Source organism: Scyliorhinus canicula, chromosome 29 (assembly GCF_902713615.1).
Source record: "Scyliorhinus canicula chromosome 29, sScyCan1.1, whole genome shotgun sequence".
In the NCBI taxonomy this organism is placed as follows: Eukaryota; Metazoa; Chordata; class Chondrichthyes; order Carcharhiniformes; family Scyliorhinidae; genus Scyliorhinus; species Scyliorhinus canicula.
Window position 1 is genome coordinate 8771289 of NC_052174.1, and position 26786 is coordinate 8798074.

The 26786-nt window shown below is 54.6% G+C and overlaps 1 protein-coding gene across 1 annotated transcript in view; it reads left to right on the forward strand.

The window, feature by feature from the left end:
• The first annotated feature begins 1935 nt into the window (after nt 1–1935).
• Nucleotides 1936–26786, forward strand: part of LOC119958298 (vigilin-like) — a 71920-nt gene continuing 47069 nt past the window's right edge. The window contains exons 1-5 of the mRNA XM_038786732.1: nt 1936–2047; nt 3002–3150; nt 4755–4970; nt 8127–8333; nt 13457–13672. Of these exons, the coding sequence (XP_038642660.1) occupies nt 1972–2047; nt 3002–3150; nt 4755–4970; nt 8127–8333; nt 13457–13672 (864 nt within the window). The 5' untranslated portion in view covers nt 1936–1971. The remainder of the gene's footprint in view (nt 2048–3001; nt 3151–4754; nt 4971–8126; nt 8334–13456; nt 13673–26786) is intronic.

Here is a 26786-nt window from a genome sequence, read left to right on the forward strand (position 1 = left end):
CTTCAGCACCCGCCTGCGAGGGAGGGCAGGCGGTCCCGCTCGGGGTGACCGCTCACCTCGAAAGACGGCATCTCCCGCCAGCGGTGCAGCACTCCCTCAGCGCTGCACGCGAGGGCGTCAGGCAAGAAGCTGTGCCCCGGTCTCCGGAATGGGGCGAACTTGTCTTGTGTCTGTTCAGCATGACCTCTCACTCTTGCAAGCAATGAATAAAGCCCGCGTTACCTATCCGCTTTCTTAACTGCTTTCCCCACCTATCCCGCTACCTATAATGGTCAATGCTCGTAAACAGCCGGAATGTTCTATCCCTGCCTCTCCCCTCCACTTAGAACATAGAACATTACAGCGCAGTACGGGCCCATCGGCCCTCGATATTGCGCCGACCTGTGAAAACATCTGAAGCCTATCTGACCTACACTATTCCATTTTCATCCATATGTCTATCCAGCGACCACTTAAATGCCCTTAAAGTTGGCGAGTCTACTACTGTTGCAGGCAGGGCGTTCCACACCCCTACTACTCTCTGAGTAAAGAACCTGCCTCTGACATCTGTCCTATATCTATCGCCCCTCAATTTAAAGCTATGTCCCCTCGTGTTGGTCATCACCATCCGAGGAAAAAGACTCTCACTGTCCACCCTATCCAACCCTCTGACTATCTTGTATGTCTCTATTAAATCACCTCTCAGCCTTCTCCTCTCTAACGAAAACAACCTCAAGTCCCTGAGCCTTTCCTCGTAAGACCTTCCCTCCATACCAGGCAACATCCTAGTAAATCTCCTCTGAACCCTTTGCAAAGCTTCCACATCCTTCCTATAATGTGGTGACCAGAACTGCACGCAGTACTCCAGGTGTGGCTGCACCAGAGTTATGTACAGCTACAGCATGACCTTGTGGCTCCGAAACTCAATCCCCCTACTGATAAAGGCTAGCACACCATATGCCTTCTTAACAGCCCTATTAACCTGGGTGGCAACTTTCAGGGATTTATGTACCTGGATGCCGAGATCTTTCTGTTCAAACTCTGTATTTTATATTGTCTGCCCATGTTCGTCCAGGTGTGCTTTGAGTAAATATTAATTTTTTTTTGTGGAATTTTTCCAATTGCGATGGCCGGGAATCGAACCCGGCGTAACTGCTGGGAAGGCAGCTCTGCTCACCACTATACCACCACCGCTTATTTTAATTTTTCCAATTGAGGGGCAATTTACAATCCACCTACCCTGCACATCTTTGGGTTGTGGGGGCGAAACCCGCGCAGACACGGGGAGAATGTGCAAACTCCACACGGGCAGTGACCCAGAGCCGGGATCGAACCCGGGTCCTCGGCTCCGTGAGGCAGCAGCGCTAACCCACTGCGCCGCCGTGCCCGCCCCACTGTGAGTAGACATAATCATGTTCCCACTTTGTGGTACCCAAGTTAGGACCCATAAACGTCACAGTGACGGATATGGATTGATTCGACTGTAAGAAATTCAGTATAAACCCCTCCTGACCCAGACACCGATGAGAATAGAGCCATCCCATTCCCGCAGTGAAAAGGAGGGCCAGTCGGCCCATCGAGTCTGCACCACCCCTCCGACAGGACGCTCCACCCTACGCCCAGATCCCCGCAACCCCACCTCACCTGCACGTCTTTGGACTGCGGGGGGAAACCGGAGCGCCCGGAGGAAACCCACGCAGACACGGGGAGAGAACGTGCGGACTCCGCACAGAGAGTGACCCAAGCCGGGAATGGAACCCGGGACCCTGACGTTGTGAAGCAGCAGCGCTAACCCACTGAGCCAACATGGAAAACCCCCCCCCCCCACAACGGGTCATTGAGGCGGGCAGGGTCGATGTATTTAACGGGTATCTGGTTGGGGAAGGGGGGGGGGGGCGGGGGTGCCCTCTTTCTCCCTCCCCCTCACCCCAAATCCTTTTTGTTGTCTCCGCAGTGGAATATCGGAATCTGTCAGATCTGGGATTTGGAACCATGAGCTCGGTTGCCGTGCTGACGCCGGAGAGCTTCGCTGAGCATCGCAGTGGCCTAGGCGACCAGGAGACCAGAGGTGGGTGCTTGCCGGGCAGGCGGCTGCCATGTTTAGCAAGGCAGGGGTCGAAGGTCGATGCCTGGGCTGAAGTGACCATGCAGTAAACGTGGCGGCCATTTTGTGCACAGAGATCTCCCATAACCAGCACCGTGATAATGACTGCAATGCCGCCATTGTGAGGGATAAATATTGACCCTAGGACATTGGGAAAGGAGTCGTTTATGTTTACCCAGGAGGGCAAAGGCGGGGGGGGAGGGGGGGGTGGAATGGTGTGGGGGGGCGCGGGAGAGGCGCATTTTGGCATCACGCCCGTGTGACAGCACCCTCCGCCCTGCGCTTGAAGAGTGGGCCTGGATTTGGTGCTCCGCAGCCCTCTTGAGTTGAGACTTGACCCCCACGGGCCGCTGCTGACCCCAGTGCACAGCAGGAGGCCCCCCCCCCCCCTCATTCCACGTTCCAGTCTGCCACGAGATAGCCGACCTCAACTGACCCCCGTGGGTCGCCCTTGGACTTCTGGGGGCTGTTACTGGGATCTCATCTCGTTTCCATGGTGGGAGTGTGCGTGCATATCAGGTGAGGGCAGATCCGGGTCTGACTGCGATGCCTCTGCAGTCGAATAGCGCTGCCGAGGGCTCGCACAATTAGAGTGGGACGTTAGCCTGTTAAGAGAGGGCTTCTGGTCATCCCCCCCCCCCTAACACCTTCAGAAGAGGAGGGGCGAATGCCGGGACACGGTTCCGAGACCCAAGAGGGCCCATCTGGCGTCTGGAAGGGAGGGGAAGAAACGGTGCCAGTGACGATGAGGGAACGATGCGAGCCCGCTCTGCTCTATCGCACGCCCTGGTCAGAGAAACCTTGGCACAACCAAGGGTGCCTGAGGCAGTGACGGACGTGAGTCTCATCAAGCGGCTACTGTCCCAACGGTATCAGCTCTTGTGATGCTCACTTACATTGTGGCTTATGTGTTTGCAGGTGGAGTATCTGAGGATGAAGCTTATATCCCCACTTACCTGGAGGCTTTCCCTCCTCTCCCGGAGAAGGGAACATCGGGGGACAAGTCCGGAGAACCAGTTGGCGCATGGAGCAAAATCCGACCCATCAAATCCTCAGTGGTAACCCAGGTATGCGTGCACTCGCCGTGGTAAAACACGCAGCGAAATGGACCCCAGGGATCTACTTAAGACAAGACCTGGGCAGCACAGTGGCACAGTGGGTTACCACTGCTGCCTCACGTCGCCGGGGTCCCAGGTTCGATCCCGGCTCTGGGTCACCGTCCATGTGGAGTTTGCTGATTCTCCCTGTGTCTGTGTGGGTTTCGCCCCCCACAACCCAAAGATGTGGGCAGCAGGGTAGCATGGTGGTTAGCATAAATGCTTCACAGCTCCAGGGTCCCAGGTTCGATTCCCGGCTGGGTCACTGTCTGTGCGGAGTCTGCACGTCCTCCCCCTGTGTGCGTGGGTTTCCTCCGGGTGCTCCGGTTTCCTCCCACAGTCCAAAGATGTGCGGGTTAGGTGGATTGGCCAGGCTAAATTGCCCGTAGTGTCCTAAAAAAGTAAGGTTGGGGGGGGGGGGGTTGTTGGGTTACGGGTATAGGGTGGATACGTGGGTTTGAGTAGGGTGATCATTGCTCGGCACAACATCGAGGGCCGAAGGGCCTGTTCTGTGCTGTACTGTTCTATGTTCTATGTTCTATGTGCAGGGTAGGTGGATTGGCCGCGCTAAATTGCCCCTTAATTGGAAAAAAGTGAATTGGGTACTCTAAATTTATAAAAAAAAAGACATGTCTGTGATCCTGTACCACATTTAACGCCCCCTTGGGATGACTCCAGAGCGTTCCCGGGGCCAATGGACCGCTTTACAAACTGGTGCGCTGTGGGGGAACGACGCAGCCAATTTACGGGTAGCAGAATCCCACAGAGAACATGGATGGTTGTTGAGGTCTTTTCTTAAGTCGATCCCCGGGGTCTATATTGGTTGGGGCGCGGAGGAGAATATCCCCCCCTTTCCTTTCTTGGCAATACCGGCCAGGTGCAACTTTGTTTGCGGCCAGCCTAGAGGACAGGTGGGAGCCTCGGTTTGAGGCCTACACTGATACAGTCTTCAGGAACTGTCTTCTCAGTTTGATTTCCCTCTCCCAAGGGCCCTGCCTGCTTTTCTGTAAAATACCGGGTACGTCAGCTCCTATCATTAACCACATCACCTTACCAGCTGAACACAATTCCACAGGCAACCCTCTTAATCTATAAAACAATAAACCATCCCAAGCTTTTACGATGCTTTAATTGCACCCCCCCCCCCCCCCCCCCCCCCCCCCCCCCCCTCCTGACTCACAAAAGGCCTGGCTGTCTTGCGAACCAGGATTTCTGATAACACGTGACTGCAGCAGTCAAACACACCACCTCAGACTTTGAACCCTCACCGCACCAAATACTTTCAATGCGATATGTCTGAAATGCCTACATTCATCACAGATGGTTAGGTTTTCGTCCCTCAGGGCGGCGCGGCGGCGCAGCGGTTGGCACTGCTGCCTCACGTGGCCGAGGACCCGGGTTCGATCCCGGGGCCACTGTCCGTGTGGGGTTCGCGCATCCTCTCCGTCTCTGCGTGGGTCTATGTTCTATGTTCTATTACTCCTGACCTCAGCGCTTTACCCACTGCGCTACAAGAGGTGAGCATGGCGGGTGTTATCTCTCTCTCTCTCGTTGTCTCCCCCCCCCACCCCCAGGTGTTTCACGTCCCCCTGGAGGAGCGCAGGTACAAGGACAACAGTCAGTTTGGCGAGGGCGAGGAGGCGAAGGTGTGCCTGGACATCATGCAGAAGACGGGGGCCCACATTGAGCTCTCGCTGGCCAAAGACCAGGGCATGTCCATCATGGTGACCGGCAAACTGGACTCTGTTATGAAGGCAAGGAAGGAAATCGTGGCTCGGCTTCAGACCCAGGTCAGCCGTCAGGAATAGTACCTCACTGTTGTGTGTCCGTGTGTTTGTCTGTGTGTGTGTCCGTGTGTATGTCCGTGTGTGTGTCCGTGTGTCCATATGTGTGTGTGTCCGTGTGTAGATGTGTGCCCATATGTGTGTGGTGTGTATATGTGTATGTTCGTGTGTGTCTGTGTGTGTCCGCGTGTGTCTCTGTGTGAGTATGTCTCTGCGTGTGTTTATTGTGTGCGTCCGTGTGTGTGTCCGCGTGTGTCTGTGCATGTCTCTGTGTGTTTGTGTGTGTGTATGTGTGTCTGTGTGTGTCCATGTGTCTGTGTGTTTGTGTGTCCGTCCGTGTGAGTCCTTGTGTGTCTCGGTGTGAGTATATCTCTGCGTGTGTTAGTGTGTCTGTGTGTGTGTGTCCGTGTGTGTCTCTGTGTAAGTATGTCTCTGTGTGTGTCCGTGTGTGTGTGTCCGTGTGTGTGTGTCCTTGTGTGTCTCTGTGTGAGTATGTCTCTGCGTGTGTCTGTGTGTGTGTGTCTGTGTGTGTGTGTCCGTGTGTGTGTGTCCGTGTGTGTGTGTCCGTGTGTGTGTCCTTGTGTGTCTCTGTGTGAGTATATCTCTGCGTGTGTTTGTGTGTCCGTGTGTAGGTGTCCGTGTGTGTGTGTCCTTGTGTGTCTCTGTGTGAGTATGTCTCTGCGCGTGTCTGTGTGTGTGTGTCCGTGTGTGTGTGTCCGTGTGTGTGTGTCCGTGTGTGTGTCCTTGTGTGTCTCTGTGTGAGTATGTCTCTGCGTGTGTTTGTGAGTCTGTGTGTGTCAACAAACAAATATCACCAATTTCAAACGGGTTTGTTACTTCCCCCTTTTTCTCCCCTAAACGACCCCAACATCCCCCTTCCCAACAGACCCCCCCTACCCGCTGGCGACAAACAGATCCTCAAAGAGAGTCAGAAGGAGCCTCCATCTCACATAGAACCCCTCTGCCGACCCTCTGAGAGCGAACTTAATCTCCTCCAATTGTTCCCCCAGAAATCGCACCGGAAATCGCCCCCAGAGGCGCCACAGTATCATCATCCAACCCCACTATTTCCGACAGGGTCTCGAAGAATGATGTACCATCAATTGAACGCGAGACGAGTTGCTGTACAAGAGTATGGCTTTAATCAGCTAGATGTTAGCCCTGCGGTCGATTACAGTAAATGGGCGACCGCCGGGAGTACTGGGTATTTATACCCCGCCCCGGAGGCGGGGTTAACTCAGCCTCTCGACCAATCGGGGAGCCGTCACATGACTGGTCTCAACCAATCGGTCGAGAGGCACATGACCGACCAGGGCCAATGGTAAGCCGGTGTTCTGCACCAATGGCAGGCAGCTATGCTAATCATACCACCACAAAGAACGAAGCTCAGAATCCCCCAAACTGCGGGCAAGGCCAAAAGCTACGGCCATGATTCGCAGGCTTTCTCCTGCACCTGTCACCTACATCCTCCGCCTCAGGGGAAACCCCCTACTCCCAACAAAGCCTGAGTCACCTGGGCCCTGTGGGAGATATCAGGACTAATGGGGTCCAATTCTGTTGCCTCGTCGAGCTCAGCATTCCCTTGACTGTAGAAGATTAATGGATGATCTAATTGAAGTCTTTGAGGAATTGGTGAGGTAAATGTGTGAAGCTCGTTTCCTCTGCTTGCGGGAGGTGGGGGGAAGGGAAGGAGTGGGGGGAGTGGGGGGGGGGGGGGGGAGGAATCCAAAAGGGGGGCAGGGCCTTAAACTTAGAGGCCCTGGTTATTCAGGGTCGATTTCAGGAACATTTCCCTCACTGTGGGGAGTGGGAATCTGGGACTCTCGCAGCCAAGAGCTGTTGAACCTTTGTTGGAACCAACAATTCTACGGACACGTGCTTGTAGGATTAGAATAGCGGTTTTAATATACTCACAACAGAGCCAGCCGGTTAGCCGTTGAACTTTCGGTGAACTGGCCGGCTGACCCTGTGGCACTGATCTTTATACAGCAGCTCCAGGGGAGGGAGTCCTGGGCGGAGCCAAGGGAGAAGCCCAGTACAATTCCCGAGCATTCCCAGAGCTACTCCCCCCCTGGTGGTCAGGTAGTGCAACTGCACTTACAATATAGGCACATGTATAGACAGATTATAATCCGGTGTGAATCACATTCACCACCACCTTGTAGGACTGACGCATTTTCTATGAGGCAAGGGCGTTAAGGGTTTCACATTTTGGATAGCTCGAACATTGCCCTTCGTGAAGTGCCCCCCCCACTCCCTCCCCCTCGGGCCTGTCTCTCAAATGAAAGCCTCCATTTTAGCACAGGGGACCATTCTCTGAGGGGGAGTATTTTTAAAAAGATGGTACTCGCATTCAAAGTATCGTCTTGCATCATTGACTTTGTCTGTAGGGCAGCACGGTAGCATTGTGGATAGCACAATTGCTTCATAGCTCCAGGGTCCAGGGTCGATTCCCGGCTTGGGTCACTGTCTGTGCGGAGTCTGCACGTTCTCCCCGTGTGTGCGTGGGTTTCCTCCGGGTGCTCCGGTTTCCTCCCACACCCCAAAGATGTGCAGGTTAGGGTGGATGGGCCGTGATAAATTGCCCTTAGTGTCCAAAATTGTCCTTAGTGTTGGGTGGGGATACTGGGTTATGGGGATAGGGTGGAGGTTTAGATTTAGATTTAGATTTAGAACAGTACAGCACAGAACAGGCCCTTCGGCCCTCGATGTTGTGCCGAGCAATGATCACCCTACTCAAACTCACGTATCCACCCTATACCCGTAACCCAACAACTCCCCCCTTAACCTTACTTTTTTTTTAAGACACTACGGGCAATTTAGCATGGGAGTTAAACAGCCTGGTGAAACACAGAAACGCTGGTGTTGACCTTGGGTAGGGTGCTCTTTCCAAGAGCCGGTGCAGACTCGATGGGCCGAATGGTCTCCTTCTGCACTGTAAATTCTATGATACTATGATTCCAAATAAACCTGTTGGACTTTAACCTGGTGTTGGAAGACTTCTTAATGTAGTGGGACAATTAACGTCCGTGAACAGACTGTGGGGCGAAGGCTGAATAAGTGAACAGATTTGCAAATCTTCCCCCCCCACCCCACCCCCCCCCCCCCCCCGCTTTCGTGACCTCCGTTTCGGTGTTTCACCGGGCTGTTTAACTCCCGTAGGCTTCGGCGACTGTCACCATCCCAAAGGAACACCACCGGTTCGTCATCGGCAAGAATGGAGAGAAGCTGCAGGAACTTGAGTTGAAGACGGCCACGAAGATCAACATCCCCCGCCCCGATGACCCCAGCAACCAGATTAAAATCACCGGGACAAAGGAAGGCATCGAGAAGTCTCGGCACGAGATCCTGCTCATCTCGGCTGAACAGGTAGGCCCGCCCGCCACTTCCTCTCAAAATGCGATCGGACGCGTTTGGTTGATGCTCAGATGGACCTGTGTTCGCTCGTGCAAGACCACAAGACAGTCGGAACAGAATTGGGCCATTCGGCCCATCGAAGTCTGCTCCGCCATTTAATGAGGTCGTGACTGATCTGATGTGATAAACCTCAGCTCCACTTACTTGCCTCATTCCCGTAACCCTCGATCCCATCACTGATGAAAAATCTCGGCCTTGAACGTACTTAGCGACCCGGCCTCTACAGCTCTCTGTGAATTCCACAGATTCACTCCCCTCCGAGAGAAGAAATTCCTCCTCATCTCTGTCTGAAATGGGCGCCCCCCCCCCCCCCCCCCATCACTCTAAGATTCTGCCCTCTGGTCCCAGACTCTCCCACACGGGGAAACAACCTCTCAGCATCGACCCTGTCAAACCCCCTGAGAATCCGATATACTAACGTTTCAAGTCCATCATTGGCCAGTGTCGAAGGAGGCCATTCGGCCCATCGAGCCGGCACCGACCCTCTGAAAGAGCACTCCACCGAGGCCCACTCCCCTGTCCTAACCCCGCGACCCCGTGCATTGACCACGGCCACTTCATCTAACCCGCGCGTCTTTGGACTGTGGGAGGAAACCCACTGGGACACTGGGGCAGAACGAGCAGACTCCGCACTGACAGTGGCCCAAGCCGGGAATTGAACCCGGGACCCTGGCGCTGGGAAGCCACAGTGCTAACCACTGTGCTGCCGCGCCGCCCAAGAAGAGGGTTGTAGCAGGTTAAAAACGATAGCCAAAGGGCAGCACGGTGGCGCAGTGGTTAGCACAGCTGCCTCACGGCACTGAGGTCCCAGGTTCGATCCCGGCCCTGGGTCACTGTCCGTGTGGAGTTTGCACATTCTCCCCGTGTCTGCGTGGGTTTCGCCCCCAGAGCCCAAAGATAGTTCTGGGTCCTCTGCTGTTTGTGATTTTCATTAACGACTTGGACGAGGGAGTTGAAGGGTGGGTCAGTAAATTTGCAGATGATACGAAGATTGGTGGAGTTGTGGATAGTGAGGAGGGCTGTTGTCGGCTTCAAAGAGACATAGATAGAATGCAGAGCTGGGCTGAGAAGTAGCAGGTGGAGTTTAACCCTGACAAGTGTGAGGTTGTCCATTTTGGAAGGACAAATCTGAATGCGGAATACAGGGTTAATGGTAGGGTTCTTGGCAATGTGGAGGAGCAGAGAGATCTTGGGGTCTATGTTCATTGTTCTTTGAAAGTTGCCACTCAAGTGGATAGAGCTGTGAAGAAGGCCTATGGTGTGCTAGCGTTCATTAGCAGAGGGATTGAATTTAAGAGCCGTGAGGTGATGATGCAGCTGTACAAAACCTTGGTCAGGCCACATTTGGAGTACTGTGTGCAGTTCTGGTCACCTCATTTTAGGAAGGATGTGGAAGCTTTGGAAAAGGTGCAGAGGAGATTTACCAGGATGTTGCCTGGAATGGAGAGTAGGTCATACGAGGAAAGATTGAGGGTGCTGGGCCTTTTCTCATTGGAACGGAGAAGGATGAGGGGCGACTTGATAGAGGTTTATAAGATGATCAGGGGAATAGATAGAGTAGATAGTCAGAGACTTTTTCCCCGGGTGGAACACACCATTACAAGGGGACATAAATTTAAGATAAATGGTGGAAGATATAGAGGGGATGTCAGAGGTAGGTTCTTTACCCAGAGAGTAGTGGGGGCATGAAATGCACTGCCTGTGGTAGTAGTTGAGTCGGAAAATTTATGGACCTTCAAACGGCTATTGGATAGGTACTTGGATTAGGGTACAATAAGGGAGTGTAGGTTAACTTCTTAAGGGCAGCACGGTAGCATTGTGGATAGCACAATTGCTTCACAGCTCCAGGGTCCCAAGTTCGATTTCGACTTGGGTCACTGTCTGTGTGGAGTCTGCACATCCTCCCCGTGACTGCGTGGGTTTCCTCCGGGTACTCCGGTTTCCTCCCACAGTCCAAAGATGTGCAGGTTGGGTGGATTGGCCATGACAAATTGTCCAAAATTCTATGATTAACCTAGGACAAAAGTTCGGCGCAACATCGTGGGCCGAAGGGCCTGTTCTGTGCTGTATTTCTCTATCTCTATCTATGTAGAGTAAGTGGATTGGTCACACTAAATTGGCCCTTAATTGGAAAAAAATAATTGGGTACTCTAAAATAAAAAAAAACGATAGCCAAGACTGTTGTTAATGGACAAGCAAGTCTTCACGCAGAGCAGTGGACATAGGGAATTCTGTCCCCTCGGGAAGCTGGGTGGGGGGGGGGGTGAGTTACCTCCACTGCTATTGCACTAACTCGGTGTAGACCAGGGTAGATGGTGTGAAATAGGAACCTGGAGTAGGTGTCAGGGGACTGTCCCTTTGAGAAATGTTTTTGTCTTATCACAGTCCAAAGATGTGCGGGTTAGGTGGATTGGCCGTGATAAATTGCCCGTAGTGTCCTAATAAAAGTAAGGTTAAGGGGGGGTTGTTGGGTTACGGGTATAGGGTGGATACGTGGGTTTGAGTAGGGTGATCATGGCTCGGCACAACATTGAGGGCCGAAGGGCCTGTTCTGTGCTGTACTGTTCTATGTTCTATGGCTTCAGTGATGTCGTTGTGTGGGTGGAGCTGGGCTGTGGCTCTGGGAGTTGGTTTTACTTTCGCTTTGGTTTTGAACTGCTTTGTTCTGCACAGATTGAAAGAAGTGTTTCTCTATCTTCATTTTAAAAGCGGCTTCCAGATTACTTGATAACTTAAAAAAGATAACTGCTTTCTGGAAGGGATTCAAACCTGCTGTTTTGGAAAGGAAACAAGAGCATCTTGTTATTGAATTGGAACAGTTAGGGGGAATTCATTAAGGGTTATACATAGATTACTGTAGCTGCGTGGGGTATTTATGTTTATAATTGATAAAAATGCTCAGTTACTGCCGCAATTACGTCTTCTTTTCGAGTTTTGTCAGGCAATGTTATTTTAAAATTTAGAGTACCCAATTATTTTTTCCAATTAAGGGGCAATTTAGCGTGGCCAAGCCCCCTAGCCTGCACATCTTTGGGATGTGGGGGCGAAACCCACGCAGGCACGGGGAGAATGTGCAAACTCCACACGGACAGTGACCCAGGGCCGGGATTCGAACCCGGGTCCTTGGCGCCGTGAGGCAGTAGTGCTAACCCACTGCGCCGCCGTGCTGCCCCCGTCAGGCAATGTTAACTACAATGTTTTTGCCGAATCTAAAAGCCTTTTTTTAGTCTCCGTTTGTAAGAACAAAGAAAAGTGCAGCACAGGAACAGGCCCTTCGGCCCTCCAAGCCCGTGCCGACCATGCTGCCCGTCTAAACTAAAATCTTCTCCACTTCCGGGACCCATATCCTTGCCTGTCGGCCTTGCCTGTATGGGGATTGCATGTTCTCCCCATGTCTGCGTGGATTTCCTCCAGGTGCACCGGTTTCCTCCCATAGTCCAGAGGTGGATTGGCAACGCTAAATTTCCCTTTCGTGTCCAAAGATGTGCAGGTTTGTTGGCTACACTTCAAGTATAGTGTTCAATTCTGGTCGCCACACTATCAGAAGGATGTGGAGGCTTTAGAGAGGGTGCAGAAGAGATTTACCAGGATGTTGCCTGGTATGGAGGGTATTAGCTATGAGGAGCGGTTGAATAAACTCGGTTTGTTCTCACTGGAACGACGGAGGTTGAGGGGGGCGACCTGATAGAGGTCGACAAAATTATGAGGGGCATAGACAGAGTGGATAGTCAGAGGCTTTTCCCCAGGGTAGAGGGGTCAATTACTAGGGGGCATAGGTTTAAGGTGAGAGGGGCAAGGTTTGGAGTAGATGTACGAGGCAAGTTTTTTTATACAGAGGGTGCCTGGAACTCGCTGCCGGAGGAGGTGGTGGAAGCCGGGACGATAGTGACATTTAAGGGGCATCTTGACAAATACAGGAATAGGATGGGAATAGAGGGATACGGACCCAGGAAGTGTAGAAGATTGTAGTTTAGTCGGGCAGCATGGCTGGCACGGGCTTGAAGGGCTGAAGGGCCTGTTCCTGTGCTGTATTTTTCTTTGCTCTTCTTTGTATCCCTCTAGTCCCATCCTTTGTCAAGATGCCCCTTAAACGTCACCAAGGTACTGCGTGTGGCCCTCTCCAGCCCCCCAAAAAGAATCTTAAGTCTCTGAAAGAGCCAATGTCCACAACCCACTCCCTACTTAAACTGGAATACATCACCTGAAAAGCAAACACAAATATGCTCACCCCTCACTCTCTGTAAGCTCACTAAGCCAACCCAATCACGAAAGATAGACTTTTACCCCACGAGCCCCCAATTTGTTATGGGCCAGGGTTCAGAAAACTCCAAAGTATGTCATGGTTCACCTGACCTACAACTGTTTATTGATTTTGGTCATGATGAACACAAGGGCCTGCATTTCAGATGTTATTCAACAGAGGCCTTAAGCGCTTTCAATCAAAATCAATGTTTATTCCACGAATTTAGTAAAAAATTTTAAAACCAGGGCAGCACGGTGGCCTAGTGGTTAGCACAACCGCCTCACGGCGCTGATGTCCCAGGTTCGATCCCGGCTCTGGGTCACTGTCCGTGTGGAGTTTGCACATTCTCCCCGTGTCTGCGTGGGTTTCGCCCCCACAACCCAAAAATGTGCAGAGTAGGTGGATTGGCCAGGCTAAATTGCCCCTTAATTGGAAAAAATAATTGGGGAATCTAAATTTATAAAAAACACATGCATTGTTATCAACTACCAACATGAATACCCCACCCAGCTACAGTAATCTATGTATCACCCTGAATGAATTCCCCCTTAACTGTTCCAATTCGGTAACAACATGCAATAAATCCGAAACCCCTTTTCAAAAACATCACTGAAGCCATGTGATAAGACAAAAACATTTCTTAAAGGGACGCTCCCATGACATAAGCCATTCGGCCCCTCGAACCTGCCATGTAAAATCGTGGCTGACCTGATTACCATTACCCACCCAGTAAGAAAGATGGTGTTTCAATTCCCGATCACCGTTGACAGTATTGGAGAAGTTAAGGAGCTCGCCTAATTGCCTTAACCCCTGTTTTCTGACCCGCCTCTAGGACAAACAGGCTGTGGAGAGGATAAATCTGGAGAAGGTCTTCCATCCATTCATCGCTGGGGCCTACAACAAAGTGGCTCAGGAGATCATGCAGGAGACCGGAGCTCGTATCAACATCCCCCCTCCCAGCATCAACAAGGATGAGATCTTCATCATCGGTGAGAAGGAGCCGGTGGCCCAGGCGGCAACCCTCATCAGGAAGATTTACGAGGAGAAGGTTAGACCGGGGTCTCCGTACGAGAGGCACATTTATTTCTATTCCGCCGTAGCAGGTCATAGAGATCTCTCAAACCTTCATAGCCAGTGAAAGGCTTTTGAAGTGCAAGTGGGCCCACTGACTTCCAACTCCATGACTTAATGCTGCTCCTCGTCTCTCACTCCTGCAGTTAAATATATCATTCCTCCCTCCTCCGTTAAACCTGTTACTCTCTCCCCTTACTCTCCCTCGGTTAATGCTCTCACTCTCCCTCACTAACTCCCTCAGTTAATGCTGTCACTCTCCCTCACTCACTCCCTCAGTTAACGCTGTCACTCTCCCTCACTCACTCCCTCAGTTAATGCTCTCACTCTCCCTCACTCACTCCCTCAGTTAATGCTCTCACTCTCCCTCACTCCCTCCCTCAGTTAATGCTCTCACTCCCTCACTCACTCCCTCAGTTAATGCTCTCACTCTCCCTCACTCACTCCCTCAGTTAATGCTGTCACTCTCCCTCACTCACTCTCCCTCACTCACTCCCTCAGATAACACTGTCACTCTCCCTCACTCACTCCCTCAGTTAATGCTGTCTCTCTCCCTCACTCACTCTCCCTCAGTTAATTCTGTTTCTCTCCCTCACTCAATCCCTCAGTTAATGCTGTCACTCTCCCTCACTCACTCCCTCAGTTAATGCTCTCACTCTCCCTCGCTCACTCCCTCAGTTAATGCTCTCACTCCCTCACTCTCCCTCAGTTAATGCTCTCCCTCACTCACTCCCTCAGTTAATGCTCTCACTCCCTCGCTCACTCCCTCAGTTAATGCTCTCCCTCACTCACTCCCTCAGTTAATGCTGTCACTCTCCCTCACTCACTCTCCCTCACTCACTCCCTCAGTTAATGCTCTCACTCCCTCACTCACTCCCTCAGTTAATGCTGTCTCTCTCCCTCACTCACTCCCTCAGTTAATGCTCCCACTCCCTCCCTCAGTTAATGCTGTCACTCTCTCTCACTCACTCCCTCAGTTAATGCTCTCACTCACTCACTCACTCCCTCAGTTAATGCTCTCACTCCCTCACTCACTCCCTCAGTTAATGCTGTCACTCTCTCTCACTCACTCCCTCAGTTAACACTCTCACTCTCCCTCACTCACTCCCTCAGTTAATGCTGTCACTCTCCCTCACTCACTCCCTCAGTTAATGCTCTCACTCTCCCTCACTCAATCCCTCAGATAACACTGTCAATCTCCCTCACTCAGTCCCTTCATTCACTCAACCTTACTCACCTGACTTATTTTGGTTATAAGGGAGAATGATTGGACATCTGTTACAGATGAGTTAAACTCCCCCGTAAGTTAAACCTCTACCCATTTAATAATAATAATTTATTGTCACAAATAGATTCGCATTAACGCTGCAATGAAGTTACTGTGACAATCCCCTAGTCACCACATTCCGGCACCTGTTCGGGTACACAGAGGGAGAATTCAGAATGTCCAATTCACCTAACAAGCACGTCCTTGGACTGTGGGAGGAAACCGGAGCACCCGGTGGAAACCCACGCACACACGGGGAGAACGTGCAGACTCCGCACAGACAGTGACCCAGCGGGGAATCGAACCTGGGACCCTGGAGCTGTGAAGCAACAGTGCTAACCACTGTGCCGCCCTTCCGCCCATGGTGCTCTCTGCAGTCTGACAAGATCTTCGTGCCACCCAGTGCTCCCTACGTTGTTGAGTAGCTGCATGCAAGGCGGGCCTGACATCGTCTTGGTCCAGCTCACGGCTCACCGGCAGCCAGCAGCTCTTAAAGGGGCGCAGCCTTAAAGAGGAGCGTAAATACTCTGCCTTCTACGGTGGCCGCTAAAGGTGGTGGGAGTCCTTTGTTGAGTGAATCTGTCTTGTTCAAGGATTGAAGAACGGCTGAACGTACCAGATGCGCGGCCGCCTTGGTGTAAGTTGTGGGGCGGGGAGGGACCGTCTGCAACCACAGTGGGGGTGGGAGGGAGGGGTGGGCGTAGTCTCAAGAGCGATGTGGGAGGGACGGTGCGAGGGAGGGGTGGGCGTAGTCTCAAGAGCGATGTGGGAGGGACGGTGCGAGGGAGGGGTGGGCGTAGTCTCAAGAGCGATGTGGGAGGGACGGTGCGAGGGAGGGGTGGGCGTAGTCTGGACTCTCAAGTGCGATGTGACGTGTGAGAGAATAGCAGTGAAGGTCATTGCCAGGAGTTTAGCTCGAAGAACATGGACGCAGTGCAGGAAGAAGTTTAATGATCTCACCTGAGTCGTCAAGGTGAGTGAGTTCAGTCTTCAGATGACCATGACTTATCTTATCCACCGCCATTGCTCAGCTAGCACTAACCCCTCCACTTATCCTTCCATCAATTTATCGGTCATTCCTCGACCCTTCATTGAACGGTTTACCTCGCCCTCTTGTGCTTAGCGCTGTTGCAAGACTCACACTCTCAGCTTTCAGACACTGGCACCCGCTCACATTCGCGTCACCCAAACCCACGCCAGGGCTCTGACTGATGCCACTTTCCCTCTTTATTGCAGGGGAAGGTGGTCCTTAGCAGGGGGCAGCAAGAGCGATCTGGAGGTCCAGCACTCCGGCAAGGTTTACCACCCCGTTCAGAGGAGGCAGTCATGGGAAGGGGCGTCGCTGAGGCCGTGCCCGCTGGCGACACGGGAGGGATCGAGGATGAAGGTATCTGCAGACTTCATCCTCATCCCCTTTCCTTACCTCACAACTTGCTCTGTCTCAGGCCAGATCGGCACACCCTCCTCACTCTCCCCTGTCTCTTTTTCATTTCAGACTCCCAAGAACTGGAGCCGCCCGGGTCCGAGGAGGAAGGCAGGGCGGAGGAGGAGGAGGAAGGGCGGCTGCCACTCGATCTTCCGGGCGCAGCCACCGAGCCGGAGACTGACACCGCGCGCGTTCCGGAGGCTCGGACGCGGGACAGGACGGCGTGCGACGAGGCACCGGCAGCGAGGGGGCAGGAGCGAGGGCGGTGGGAGAGGGTGACGCAGGTGTCGCCCCCCTGGAGGGCGAGGTCGCACCCTGGTTCCGCCGCTGAGGAGTCGGACGAGGACCCCGACGGCCCCGGGGGCAGCCGAAGGGGCGCCCACGACCAAATTCTCGGCGCCCTGGAGGGCCTGCCGGAGACTCTGCGCGCGGTGGCGCGGGCCATGGAGGACTCCAGCTCCAAGCTGGCGCAGAGTTTCACGAGGAGCTCCAGGCTGATCCTCGCCAACATGGAGAGGGCGGCCGCCCCCGCCGGCCCGCCAGCGGGCGGCGCCGGGGCGGAGCGGCTGCTGGCCGACGTCAAGGCTTCCCTCGTGGCGCAGGCCGCCTCCATCCAGGGCCTGGGCGCCGCGGTGGAGGCCCAGACGGCCGCCTTGCGGGCCCAGACGGCCGCCATCATGGGCCTGGACGCCGCCGTCCGCCGGGGCTTCCTGCAGCAGACCGTCGGCTGGCAGGCCGGCAGGTTCGCCGGGGCGCCCCCCCAGGAGCGCGGCCGGGCCGCCCAGCATGGCAGCGCCCGCCCTCCCGCCCCTGGCCCCCCGTCTGTCCCCTCGCTGCCCGTCGAGCAGCCGATAGCCGGCCCCGGGAAGCCCAAAGGTGCCCGAGGTCGCCCCTCATGGAGCCGGGTCACCTCCTCGGTCGGCAATCAGTAGCTTCCCACCATCATGGCCGCAGCCACCGCGGAAACACCGAGTAAAGTCGGCCAAGCAAAGAAACATGGGCCATAGGTACGGAGGGCGATTCGATTATTTCTGTGTACATTATTCAATGAGCATATTTATAAAATTGGATTGGAATGTATTTTCTGATGTCTTTGTGTCAGGCAGAGGACTGAATCGGTCAGTAAAGTAGCGAAAGGGAGGAGGGCGGGAATGGTGGGGAGCGGGGTTGGGAAACGTAGTTGAGGATCATGGGTAACCTGTTCATCGGGCAGAGGTGGGCTTGCCATGCTGTGGATTCTAATCCTCTCCCTCCGCTGCCCTCCACCGTGCCCCGTCTCAGCTTCCCGTGCGCTGGCAGACCGCCGGTAAGGGCCCGGGGCCGCGCACAGCGCCACAAATCTCAATCGCCGCCCAGCCGAGGAGCCCAGGCCTGCGCGCGGCCGCTCAGGCAGCCCGGGGAAGTCGGCGGAGGGCTGTGCCGCGTCGCAGCGAGGGCCGCCATTAGAACCCCGGCGCACGCGGGCTCCTGACTGGATCGTGGGCGGGGAGGCGGCGGGGTAGGGAAGTATTGTCACTGAACCTAGCAATCCCGAGACCCGGGGTATCTGGGGACCCGGGTTCGAATCCCATCGGCAGATGGTTTTTTTTTTATAAATTTAGATTACCCAATTATTTTTTCCAATTAAGGGGCAATTTAGCATGGCCAATCCACCTACTCTGCACATCTTTGGGTTGTGGGGGCGAAACCCACGCAGACACGGGGAGAATGTGCAAACTCCACACAGACAGTGACCCAGAGCCGGGATCGAACCTGGGACCTCAGCGCCGTGAGGCGGTTGTGCTAACCACTAGGCCACCGTGCTGCCCCTCATCGGCAGATGGTTAATCAATGGCCGGGCCAGCCCACTCAGCTCAAGGGCAATCGGGGATGATGGGCAACAAATTCACACATCCTGTGAACGGAATTTAAAAAAGAAAGGAGCCCAGGCCCCATCGAGCCCACGAGCGGAGACGACGAATGGCTTCAATCGGATGAACGTTCGAAGGGGGGGGGGGGGGGATGAACCTGCAGAGTTCCAGAGACTGAGCGGGCTCGAATTGCTCGGCGGTGGGCTAGTCTGGATCAAATGGCCTCCTCCCTGCCCTGTCGTGGCTACACGTAGATAAGGGGCACGCAGGGCAAGGCGGGTGCTGCCAATGGCTTCCAATACCATGGTTTGGGGGGTGGGGGGGGGGAGGAGCTTGAGTTATTTTTCAGCAGGGGGAAAGCGACGGGCGTAACACCCCCCCCCTCCTCCCTGCACATCTCCCCCCCCCCCCCCCCCCCAAGTTAAATAATGGCCCCAACCCCCCCCCCCCCCCCCCCCCACAAGTCCCGAAAGACGTGCAGGTTAGGCGGATTGGCCACGCTAAATTGCCCTTAGTGACCAAATTACAAAGTTTAGAAGGGGCTATTGGGTTAGGGGGCTAGGGTGAAAGTGAGGGCTCAAGTGGGTCGGTGCAGACTCGATGGGCCGAATGGCCTGCATCTGCGCTGTGTGTTCTACGTTTATGAAGGCTTGAAGCAAGGAATACCACAGATCCACAGAGATGATGACTTTCGCCACCTCGGGGCAGCTTTGTGTGGGGAGGGAGTGTGTCAATATTTTCAAGGCGGGGGGGAGGTTCCAATAGACAGAAAACACACATTCAAAGGGAGCGCAGCTAAAACGCTGCAATACTACCCAGGGAATCCTTCCTTCATTCTTCACTGAGCCTGGAGGCAGCTCCGTTCAGTGCCAGCTGAGGCTTCATACAAACAGGGCGCAGGAGGAGGAGGAGGCCGGAGGCCCCTCGAGCCTGCTCCGCGATTTAATAAGATCAGGGCTGATCTGATAGTCAGCTCAAATCTGCATCCCGCCTTACCCCCCCCCCCCGACCCCCTCGATAACCCTTCACCCCCCGATAACCCTTCACCCCCGCTAACCTTTCACCCCCTCGTCAAGCGACAATCTATCCAGCTCGGCCGTATAAATATCCAAAGATTCTGCTCCCTTTCGAGGGAGAGAGCTCCAGAGACTCCGAGAGAAAATATTCGACCCCACCTCCGTTTCAAATGGGGCACCCCCCCTTATTTTTAACCGTTAAGCCCCCCCGCCCCCCCCTCACCCCACCCTCCAGGCGTTCGTTTTGTCTTGGCAGGTTTCGTCCGTGGAGGTTTACCGCTGGTGGGAGGGGAGGGGAGGGGGGGGGGGGTCAGGGTGAGGAGGCGGGGCAAAGAATTGAACCTGCGACGCAACCACGGGAGAGTCCCTGGCTCGCTCACAACTGCGGCCTACGCCGCCGCGGACAGGCGCGCGGGAACCATCTCCAGGACGATGAGCCCAGCAGGCGCATTCCCGATCTCGCGGCCGCCATTTTGGAAAAAAACGAAGTCACCAAACCCTGGCAGCAGGGGCGAGGCATTCCCCGGGGACCGACGTTTCTCGATCCAGGCTGAGCATGATGTTAGCAGCGGGTTTACACAGGGGAGCTGGCGGTGTGTATGTATTACATCTCTGTGTGTGTGCGTGTGTGCGTTGTGTGGATGGATGACAGGGTTGCAGAAAGAAGCCTTATGAGCTAAAAAAAATCCATTGGGAACAGCAGGGCTTTGGCACAAACATGTTATTTATTTATAACCTGGTATCCTGTTAGAGCCTGAACTCGGTTGCGTCCGTAAAGGTTACCGTCATGTGTCTCCTGCGCCCCACACGGAGCCTCGCCACCCAAGAGCATGGGTTGGAGTAGGCCGCATAGAGGTACAGAAGCCTGCCGAGGCTCATCGGGCATCACCCTCGCCTCTGAAGCTCGCAGGTGGCGTTGGGTTTATCTGCCACGCCAGAGACACGGGCACGTACCGTGGGCCGACTTCGAGGGGCAGTGCCTACGCTATCTGGGGGGGGGGGGGGTCGTCTTTCAGGTGAAAAACGTTAATCAGAGACTTCTGCTGCCCCCCCCACCCTCCTCAGGGGCATAGGAAAGATCACACTTCCGTGCCAAGTTGCCCCGGCCAATGTTTACCCCTCGGTCGGCATCATAAAGAGCAGGTGACCTGGTTGTTCCCACGGCGCTGGTCGCGGGGCCTAGCTGGGCACAAAATGGCTGCTCTCTGCCCCACGTCGCAGCAGTGGCTACTCTTCAAACGGACTTCATTGGCTCCTAGGTGCTTTGGGATGACCTGTGACCTTGAAAGACAGTATCTCAGTGCAAGTCCTTTCTGGTGCCTAATTGTCGGAGAAGAAGTACGTCATAGAAACCCGACAGTGCAGAAGGAGGCCATTTGGCCCATCGGGCCTGCACCGACCCGCTGCATCTAGGCCCACTCCCCTGTAACCCCACCTCGCCTGCACAGCCTTTGGACACGAAGGGGGAATTTATCACGGCCAATCCACCCTAACCCGCACGTCTTTGGGCTGTGGGAGGAAACCGGAGCACCCGGAGGAAACCCACGCAGACACGGGGAGGAGGTGCAGACTCCGCACAGGCAGTCGCCCGAGGTTGGAATTGAACCCGGGACCCTGGAGCTGTGAGGCAGCAGTGCTAGCCAATGTGCCACCGTGCCGCCTCTTCAGTACCACCTCACATGATCCAAAGTGAAGAAGCAAATCAAACGGCAAAGTGTTGGGATAGCAATGGCCGCTAGGCTGGCAGATGTATGCGGAACCATGCAAAGTAATTAAAGTTGGAAAAGGAACCTAGCCGTGGGAATCTTGACCCAGGCGGCTTTAAGCGACGGAACACAGTGCGGGAGTGTCAGGGGAGTATAGACAGGGAGCTCGCTGGAATCAAAGGCAGCATGAAGGGGCCGCAATCAAGAATAGAAGAGGCGGGAGGTGGTAACGCGTGTGACTAACCGAGTCACTGGTACGGCCTGGCCTGGAGTCTGTGTATGGGCCCCCCCCCACCCAGTCACCGTTCTGCAGCAAGGGAACCAAGGCCACGGCTGACCTGTGAACCCCGGATACTCACCTTTGACCCCCTCGTAAGATTCAAAACTACCGTCGACACCCAGTTGTCGGGGGTGGGGGGGGGTTTGAAACCTCTGCCGCCATTTGTGTGTCGCAAGTGTTTCCTCACTTCCCTCCTGAAAGATTCGGCCAATTTTACGACACTCCCGAGCGCACGACAACCCCAGCCAGCAGAAACAATCCCCCCCCCCCCTCCCCCCGGTTTGTTCCAGTCAACATGTGCGCTGCCCCTCTGTTGGAACCAACAATTCTACGGACACGTGCTTGTAGGATTAGAATAGCGGTTTTAATATACTTACAACAGAGCCAGCCTGTTAGCCGTTGAACCTTCGGTGAACTGGCCGGCTGACTCTGTGGCACGGATCTTTATACAGCAGCTCCAGGGGGAGGAGTCCTGGGCGGAGCCAAGTACAAACTCGCGAGTGCTCCCAGATCTACTCCCCCTGGTGGTCAGGTAGTGCAACTGCACTTACAATATTGATACATGTATCTATTTGGAACAGAGTGACATTGGTAACTATAATGCCGTGTGAATCTCATTCACCACATCCTCCTCCGAGGCCACTTGGAAGGTCTGGAGTGGAGTCCCCCAGGAGTTAGTTTTGGGACTCTTTGCTCTTCCTGATGTATATTATAATGGATCATAGCGTGCGGGGCGCAATTTCACAATTTGCGGATGGGGGCGAAGATTGGAAGCATTGTGAACTGGGCTGAGGTTAGTGTCCGCCTTCGAAAGGACAGAGCTGGGTGGGCAGACGAGTGGCAAATGACGTTTAATGCAGAGAGTGTGAAGTGATTCATTTTGGGAGGAAAAGGGCGGAGACACAAGTACACAGCAAAGGCTACAGTTCTAAAGAAGGTACGTGATCAGAGGGACCGAGATGTTGTTGCACATAAGCCATTGAAGGTGACAGGACAGGTTGAGGGGCCGGTTAATGAAGCAGTCAAGAAGGCATGCCTGCCTTCATCGGGCAGGGGGGGGGGGGGGGGGGGGGGGCACTGAGTTTGAAAATTGACACGTCATGTTATAGTTGTATAGAACCTTAGTTAGGCCGCACGTGGAATACAGTGTTCAATTCTGGTTGCCACACCTACCAGAAGGCTGTGGAGGCTTTAGAGAGGGTGCAGAAGGGGGGCAGCAGGGTAGCATGGTGGTTAGCATAAATGCTTCACAGCTCCAGGGTCCCAGGTTCGATTCCCGGCTGGGTCACTGTCTGTGTGGAGTCTGCACGTCCTCCCCCTGTCTGCGTGGGTTTCCTCCGGGTGCTCCGGTTTCCTCCCACAGTCCAAAGATGTGCGGGTTAGGTGGATTGGCCATGATAAATTCTCCTAATAAAAGTAGGGTTAAGGGGGGGGTTGTTGGGTTACGGGTATAGGGTGGATACGTGGGTTTGAGTAGGGTGATCGTGGCTCGGCACAACATTGAGGGCCGAAGGGCCTGTTCTGTGCTGTACTGTTCTATGTTCTAAGAGATTTACCAGGATGTTGCCCGGTATGGAGGGCATTAGCTATGAGGAGCGGTTGGATAAACTCGGTTTGTTCTCACTGGAACGACGGAGGTTGAGGGGCGACCTGATAGAGGTCTACAAAATTATGAGGGACATAGACAGAGTGGATCGTCAGAGACTTTTTCCCCAGGGTAGAGGGGTCAATTACTAGGGGGCATAGGTTTAAGGTGCGAGGGGCAAGGTTTAGAGGAGATGTACGAGGCAAGTTTTTGACACAGGGGGTGGTGGGAGCCTGGAACTCGTTCCCGGGGAGGTAGGGGAAGCAGATACGAGAATGACTTTTAAGGGGGCGTCTTTGACAAGTACGTGAATAGGCCGGGAATAGAGGAATATGGTTCCCGGAAGGGTAGGGGGGTTTAATTCAGATGGGCAGCATGGTCGGTGCAGGCTTGGAGGGCCGAAGGGCCTGTTCCTGTGCTGTCATTTCTTTGTTATTTGTGTCTGGACAGTATCCTGGACTTTATTGATAGGGGCAGAGGGACACAAGAGTAAGGAGGTGGTATAAAACACTGGTTTGGCCTCAACTGGAGTATTGTGTCCAGTTGCGGGAACCGCACTTTAGGGAGGATGCGAGCTGACAGTCCCGGGGATCGGTCGGAGAAGTTGGGAGTGTTTCCCTTGGAGAAGAGAAGGTCGGGAGGAGATTCGACCGTGGTGTTCAAAATCGCGAGGGGACATGGGGGAGAAACTGTTCCCCATCGGTGGAAGGGCAGTGAACGAGAGGGAGGCCGCGACGGGAGAAGGAAGCTTTTTACCCGGCGAGGGGTTAGGATCGGGAAAGGCTGGCCCAATCGCGAAGGCCTGAAGAGGAAGAATGTGCCGGGTCACGGGCCGAAGGCACTGAGGCCTCCTTCTCTGCTCGAACAGTTGTGTGAGGCGGGGCAGCACGGTGGTTAGCATAAATGCTTCACAGCTCCAGGGTCCCCGGGTTCGATTCCCGGCTTGGGTCACTGTCTGTGCGGAGTCTGCACATCCTCCCCGTGTGTGCGTGGGTTTCCTCCGGGTGCTCCGGTTTCCTCCCACAGTCCAAAGATGTGCGGGTTAGGTGGATTGGCCGTGAAAAGTGTCCTAAAAAGTAAGGTTGGGGGGGGGGGGGTTGTTGGGTTACGGGTATAGGGTGGATACGTGGGTTAGAGTAGGGTGATCATTGCTCGGCACAACGTCGAGGGCCGAAGGGCCTGTTCTGTGCTGTACTGTTCTATATCCTTTGTTTGGGTTGTTTACTCTGGAGCAGAGAGGCCAGGGAGAGAACGCAGAAGAGATTGAAGTAAAATGGTGCCGGGGAGGGGGGTTGGGGGGGGGGATACCGCCGCTCTGTGGGAGGGGGGTGGGGGGAACGCTGCTCTGTGGGGGGGGGGGGGGGGGGAACGCTGCTCTGTGGGGGGGGGGAACGCTGGTCTGTGGGGGGGGGAAACGCTGCTCTGTGGGGGGGGTGGGGGGACGCTGCTCTGTGGGGGGGGGGAACGCTGGTCTGTGGGGGGGGGAACGCTGCTCTGTGGGGGGGGGGGGGGGGGAACGCTGGTCTGTGGGGGGGGGGAACGCTGGTCTGTGGGGGGGGGAACGCTGCTCTGGGGGAGCGGGGTGGGGGGGCGGACGACTGTAGAAGAAGAGGCGGTTCTCCGTCGGGCAGAGAGGGTTTTTAACGGGGATTGCTGACCGGGAGAGACGCAGCTTGAGGCCGATCGTCGAAACGAGGAGGAGCGTTTCTGACCCGGCGGGTAATGAGAATTTGGAGGGCGCCCACCGAGGGGGCAGTGGGAACAGATTCGGTAACGGCGCGGCTTTCAATCGGGAGCGGCGGTTAGCACTCACGGCGCCGAGGTCCCAGGTTCGATCCCGGCTCCGGGTCACCTGTCCGTGTGGAGTTTGCACATTTCTCCCCCGTGTCGGCGTGGGTCTCGCCCCCCACAACCCAAAAAGATGTGTAGGGTCGGTGGATCGGCCCCTAAATTGCCCCTTAATTGGGGTGAGGGCGGGGGAAATAATTGGGTACTCTAAATTTGTTTAAAAAGAAGGGAATTAGGTAGACGATTGAAAAAGGGGGAGATAAATAATTGCTGCATTATGAGGCCGGAAGCAGGGGAGTGTGCTTAACTCGGTAGCACTGTCAGAGGGTTAGCACTGAGACGCGGGGTCAAATGGCCTCCTGTGCCGTAGAGTGATCGGTAGCGTGCATGGTCTGTGCAATGAAACCTGTAGACTACGCCAAAAATGTAAAAGCACATATATACAAATAAACGCTCACCAAGACCTTTTGGATCTCTGTGGTGGCTGAGTCAGTTCAGACAAAGAGGACCAACGCCGTAGGAAGGTTTATCGGTTTGGGTCCAGGAACCTGTGCTCTCTTCTGATCTCAGTCGGAGCTGCGCCTGAGATACGGCCTGACTTCCTCCAGCGTGGCTGGGCCAGGACTTCGTACAATCCCTACAGTGCGGAAGGGAGGCCATTCAGCCCATCGAGTTTGCCCCTAGGCCCCCGCCCCCCCCGCCGTATCCCCGTGACCCAGTTAGGGGAAATGTATTCATCGCGACGAATCCACCTAACGCAGTGGGTGGAAACCGGGAGCATCCGGAGGAAACCTTTGCGAGGGGAGGGGGGGGGGGGGGGGGGGGGGGGAGAGAGAACGTGCAAGCGCCACGCAGACAGTCGCCCGAGGCCGGAATTGAACCTGGATCCCCGGTGCTGTGAGGCAGCCGAGCCGACGGGGATTTTCAAATAGATTAGCAATCACTGAGCCCGCATCCGAATTATAAAATAGTAAAGTTGTCATCGTCCCAGGTGACCAGAGGCTGCTTTTGCCCTTTGTGGGGGGTGGGGGGCGGTGGAGGAACTAACTAGTGATGATGTAACCCGAGGTAAGGGGCAAGGTTGAGAAAGGAAGGGGTGGGGGGTTGCTCCATGAACACCCTCGGCCGGTACGGGAATTGAACCCGTGCCGTTAGCCGCGCTCCGCATCACAAACCAGCTGTCCGGCCAACGGGAGAGCGTGCAAACTCCACACGGGCGGTGACCCGGGGCCGGGCTCGAACCTGGGACCTCGGAGCCGTGAGGCAGCAGTGCTAACCCACTGCATCCCTCTTAAATTCAATGAATTAAAAAAAAAATTCTCAATGTTTTTATTGGGTTTTTGAACAAAGTATATTTACCGTTATGTACACAGAATAAGATATATGTATATATGTATATAGAAGAGAAAGGCACACCCAAAAAAAAAATGTTATAATAAAAAATAAAACAACTGGTGGGGTATTGTGCACCAGCTCAACAGCAGCAACTCTGTACAACTGGCATAATTATTAACAACGTATAAGTAGGCGACTGTTTGGGGGGGGAAGGGGGTGCAGAGTCTGGGAGGGGGGTGCAGAGTCTGGGGAGGTAGATGTACATTCGGGTGCCGGAGAAACAATGACAGTGGGCAATACTCCGATGGGTTTAGTGTTGGTGTTGTCGCTTGCTTCTCCCGGACGGGTTTCGCCCTCCGCCGTCTGCTCGCGCTCGCCTCCGCTTCAGCCGTTCCTCCCGTCTTTCGCCCGGATTCTCCCTTTTCTCTGTTCCTGGAGAAGCCACGTTTGTTATCGTATCCCGTACCCTCCTTCCAGCTCCTCTATTGTTCCCGGTCTCTTCACTCTTCCACCCCCTCCCCCTCCCATGGTTCACCGTTCTTTCCTCTTAGGTTTAGCTGTCGTCGTCTCCCCCCCCCCAACTCCCAGTCTATCCCTCCCTCCCCCACCTTGGCTACTTTCCCCTGATTCTTGGCCACCCGACTATTCTTCCTCATGTACGTTGGCCACAAACAGGTCCCGGAACAGTTGCATGAATGGCTCCCACGTTCTGTGGAAGCCGTCGTCTGACCCCCGGACGGCGAATTTGATTTTCTCCATTTGGAGAGATTCCGAGAGGTCGGACAGCCAGTCTGCAGCTCTGGGCGGTGCTGCTGACCGCCAGCCGAACAGGATTCTA